Raw genomic sequence first — 5,126 nt, 5'->3', positions numbered from 1 at the left:
AATAATCTGAATATTCTTAATAACATGCAAATGAAATGGATTTCTAAATTAAATCTTGAAGTAACATTCAAGAAAACACATGCTTAATAAAGTGAAACAACAGTTGTTCTTAAGCCTTTTCCTAAACAGGTTTCTAAGTGTCACTAAGGTCCTACTTACTAAGTAGAAAATATTCAAATATTTTCCTTTGAAAACTGTTACTTTTTTTTGTGGGTTTTTTTTTTTTGTTTGTTTGGGTTTTTTTTTATTTTTCTCAGTAGGTTGCCATTCTTGAGATCTGGCTACTAAAATGAGGTTTTCTAAAACATTTCAACTTGTCAAAAAGATTTCCTTCATTCATGTTAATGTGACATATGATACAAAGTGGTTTTCTACCTTTAACTGAGGGGAATGTGTAGATATTCTTGATTTCAAGTTGTCTTGCAGCAGACAAACTGCTTTGGACAGCCAAAAACCATAAATACTGTAAATACTCTCTTGTGAAATAAACAAATCCCCCAAAGAATTTTGTTTATCTCAAATAAATTCTGGGATAGTTTTCATCGACTTTAGCAACAGAATAATAGGAAGTTCACAAGTCCTTACTTTTGGGGATGAAGTATTTCTTGATCACCAGAAAGTTGGTGCACCCAGTTTAAAAAAAAAAAAAAAAAAAAAAAACACAAAAGAGAGAGAGGAAATAAAAAAATAATAAAAAAAAGGCACTTCCAAAATGATGCTTTAGAGATAAAGAAAAATCCTAAGTAAACAGAGTAAACAGGAATCTGTAAGATAATACCTACAGATGCCTACAGAAGAAGTCTGACATACTTCCACCTGGAACAGATTAAGTTTTTCTTCCTGTCTCATTATGGCAAAGTGTCTGAAGAAGCTGTGTGGAAAACAAGGACTCTGTTTTCTGAAAAACTCTGCAATTTGGCCTGCCTATAGTCAGTTCCATTAAAAACCATCATCTAAAAAGAAACGCATAAATGGGCATAATTTTGAGGAAGGATCTGACCTGGAGCCAAGGAAAGCCAAATTGTTACCTTAGCTTTGTGATTTTCTGAGATGTTTTGGGTTTTTTTTAACTCACCTGCCCTGCTTTTGGTTTTGATGGAAAAAATACTGCAACTTCTCAGGATAAAATATACATTAAAAAAATGTTTAAATATTTAAAAAAATAAATCCCAGTATTGATATGCTGTCACAGAAGTGTGGAAAGGCATTTAGAACTCCACCCATAGCTTTTCAATTATTTTTGTATTAGCAGCTACTGTCCTGTAATTCTGGCAAATTTTGACACCCTTACGGTTCTGCAATAGTGAAGGAACAGTACAAAGATGGGTTTCCTTTTTATGACCTTGCCTCATAGTACAGTCCAAACTGCCTATCTGTCCAGCAGTCTACCTCAAAACTTCTTAGGGGTGCTCTAAAGATAGCACTTCCATATGGACCTGTTGTACATTTTTCCCTCTGTTCTTTCAAATGAAATACAAGGCAATAAATCTGCTCCATGTAATCTGTTGCTTTATGACCAGAATTTCTGTGTGACTGGACTTCACCACATTTCTTGAAATGCTATCTATCTTGTACATTTCAGCTGTGCTACTTTCACTGAGTACCTTCCTAGAAAAAGAACAAAACAATACAAAATTCTTGAAGTGTTAGAAGAAACAACCACAGGTCTGGCCTAACACCTGGAATGCTGTATGATCTGGATCTTCAAAAGGAGTACAAGAGAATGAAAGAAAGATTAGAAACTAATGAAAAAGTTATTCTTAAAAAATAAATGGTATATATATGAGAGTCTAAGTACGTTAAAATTGTCCTGTCTTGAGAAGAAATGAGGACTGTAACATCATGAATAGAATGGATAAGGTGACCAACTATCCAATGTCTTTCAAAAATGAAAATACAGGAATGAAAAGATCAGGAAGCAATGTCAAAACACAGGAGGTATATCTTAAAAAACTGTGTGGCTGAGTTATGCAATTCATTCTTACAGCAAACTGGATGATAGAAGCACTGTAGTGGCTCAAAAGCCATCAGACAAATTTATGGAAGAAAAAGTCACACAAAATTAAAGCTATTCGGCATATTAAATAGAAAGATAGAATTCTGTCTCACAGCATCCCTTGATAGCAACTCAGTGGCATCCAAGAAAATGTGTAGGAATGTTATAAAATATTGAAAGATTTATTTCATAAGTATGAAAATCAGGGCAGTTTAGGACAGAAACTGGTATTTTTTTAACATGCTTTTTAGAGAGAAATTGTTGACTAATGTGCCATTTCAGTACATTAAGGCGATCAGACTGCAGACTTGATTTGAAAAGTCTGAAGGAAAACAAATGAGGGAAAAAGCTGCATATGTAGAAGAAGTTTTGCCATCTATGAAAGCAAGAAGACTTTACTTCATTTATCTTCTTAATTTAACTTTTGAGAATTCACTTAAAACATAGGAGAGGTAAGAATCCACTAATTGTGGTCATTCTGTTGTTGGACAAAATTCTGAAAGCAGAATACAATCACCACCAAAAGACATCTCAACAAAGAGTAGACATGATTAACTACTTCAAAGTTATCATGAGACTTGCAGAGATATTCAAAAGTATTGCTAAATAATTCTGTAAGAATACATGTGAGCACAGTGATTCACACATATGCACCCACTCACAGAGTTTTCAAAATGCTTAGTTTTTTTCATCCTTTTTCTGTGCAGAACGGATCCTATTCACTATCTTACTACATTATTTAAACAGTTTTAAGATATTTTTCTTTAATACACAGTATTTTGTAAAATATTTTCAGAAAACATTATCTCAGGCCCTTTCCTTCCTGCTCTCTAAGCCACAGTGACTAATTTTCCTTCTGTTGAGTTCATTGCTAATATTTCTTGGCTTTCAGTGACTACCTATAAAGAAATAATCTTATCCTTAAGATAAACCATACAACTTCGATGAAATCACAAAATCATAGAATGAATCATAGAATTATACAGTAGCTAGGGTTGGAAAGGGCCTTAAGATCATCCAGTTCCAACCCCCCTGCCATGGGCAGGGACACCTCGCACTAAACCAGGTTGCTCAAGGCCCCATCCAACCGGCTTCGAACGCTTCCAGGGATGCAGCAATTACCACTTCTTTGAGCAACCTGTTCCTGTGCCTCACCACCCTCAAAGTAGAGAATTCCTTCCTTATATTTAACCTAAGTCACCCCTATTTAAGTTTAAACCCATTACCCCTTGTGCTATCACTATAGTCCCTGATGAATAGCCCCTCTCCAATATCCTTGTAGGCCCTCTTCAGATACTGGAAAGCTGCTATGAGGTCTCCACGCAGCCTTCTCTTCTCCAGGCTGAACAGCCCCAACTTTCTCCTTTCTCAGCCTGTCTTTGTACAGGACGTGCTCCAGCCCCCTTATCGTCCTTGTGGCCCTCCTCTGGACTTGCTGCAACACCTCCATGTCCTTCTTATGTTGAGGACAACAGAACTGCACACAGTACCCCAAATGGCATCTCAAATCAGCAAGTACGTTCATATATTCCTTAGTATAAAATATATTATTTTATCAGGAAATGAAAATAATCACTTTGCATATTTTGAGAAGAAGAGTAAGAGGGAGGAGAAGTTTTTTTCCTGCAGAACCCTTCTGCATTTCATGCTGAGTTTCATGTTGGCTGTAGCATTTGTCAACTAAGACCAACTTGTTTGAAAGGCCTCCTCCCAGTTCCCCCTGTGATTGGAGGCAGCACTTTCAAAGGTTAGGCTAAATTTTTCCTTCTTTACTTTTCCCTGGTTTAATTATATATATGAGTAAAGAAGGCATAGAAGAGGCTCAATGGAATCAGAAGAAAGCAATAAAACATTGGTGAAAAAGAAGTTTGTAACATATCCTTTCTCAAGAGAACAGAGAGCAGAACCTTCAGAATGATGGGAAGAAATAATGTGCTAGTAGAATTTTCAGAAAATGATCCAGTTTATAAAGTGTAAGATAGGCAGGGCAAATCTGATTCTATAGTGCCTGGAATTCTTAGCTAATTTTGTATTCCATTTACTTCTCCTTACAGTATGCATGCACCTGATAACTGACATTTTCAGGCCTGAATACCTCTATCCCAGACAGTTTTCAGAGACATCACAACTTCAGTGGACTACTGCTCAGCTGGCTTACCTGCTAGCTGTTTGCTTTGGTGAAATGCTAAGCAAAGACTAGCTGTAGAAATATGCCTGGTCTGACTGACACAGAAGTAAGAGACTGACAGAATTTTAACTTCAAGCCAACGATTTTTCTGGATCAAGTAATTTTTCAGCATCTTAAAAAATGCTTTATAAAGAGCTGCCAATATAATTATATATACATACATAGTTTTTATTTTTACAGATCACTAAATAACCAAACCCTGAGTTTCTGACTGCGCCACAGAGTTCGAATATTCTGATCTATGCTACTTATATGGCAAAATACACCCTTTTGAATGTCTATGTTACTAGAAAAACTTTGCAGACAGATAATTTTTTTATTAGACCAATTAGTTTTGCAGAAAAAACCCTGCTTCTAGATAAGCATTTTAGAACAAAAGCCATTCATCACGTCTGAAGCAGAAACTAAACATAAATTGAGACAAATTGTTTAATATTCGATTAGAAATGTTGCTGGCACCTGTGCAGCAGAGAAGTAATTTCCTAGGGATTGCTTTCCACATAAAGAAGAATTCCCAAAAATGCAAATGCTACATTTAACAGATACGAAGTATTAGACTTTGCATTCATTTGTATTTCTGTAAGCCCCAGATTGAAAACTTGGTTGGAAAAGATGACAGTAACATTTACAAGAGTCAGATATTATCACTGGGAGGTTGAAGACTGAGGTCTCTACTCACTTTAACTCATCTTGAGCTATTCTTTCTTGCATATTCAGCCCTCTACTTCTCAACTCTGCAATCATTCTGTCCGCCTCACTCTGCAGTTCTGGAAGACTCTTCTCCAAGGTCTTGTCTTGGGTTCTAAGTGTCTCGTTCAGTTTTATAGCATCTTCATTTGCAGCTGCAGGGGGCAAAAAATATTTATGTAGGGAGTTAGTGAATAAAAACAACATGAAAGGCATCTGCCCACCAACTATCAGCAAGTGGAATGCAGCTTGCAC

At 36.1% G+C, this 5,126-nt stretch overlaps 1 protein-coding gene across 1 annotated transcript in view; it reads right to left on the bottom strand.

Annotated features, from left to right (window-relative positions):
• Positions 1–5,126, bottom strand: part of LOC104405799 (laminin subunit alpha-2-like) — a 93,498-nt gene that overhangs the window by 73,085 nt on the left and 15,287 nt on the right. The window contains exons 5-6 of the mRNA XM_010014625.1: positions 4,870–5,026; positions 1,592–1,608 (exon numbers count right to left, since the gene is read on the bottom strand). Coding sequence (XP_010012927.1) covers positions 1,592–1,608; positions 4,870–5,026 — 174 coding nt within the window. The remainder of the gene's footprint in view (positions 1–1,591; positions 1,609–4,869; positions 5,027–5,126) is intronic.

The sequence above is a fragment of the Nestor notabilis genome, unplaced genomic scaffold (assembly GCF_000696875.1).
Source record: "Nestor notabilis isolate BGI_N333 unplaced genomic scaffold, ASM69687v1 scaffold2985, whole genome shotgun sequence".
NCBI lineage: Eukaryota > Metazoa > Chordata > Aves > Psittaciformes > Psittacidae > Nestor > Nestor notabilis.
The sequence above is the reverse complement of the archived record's forward strand: the minus strand, read 5'-3'. Positions and strand labels throughout refer to the sequence as shown.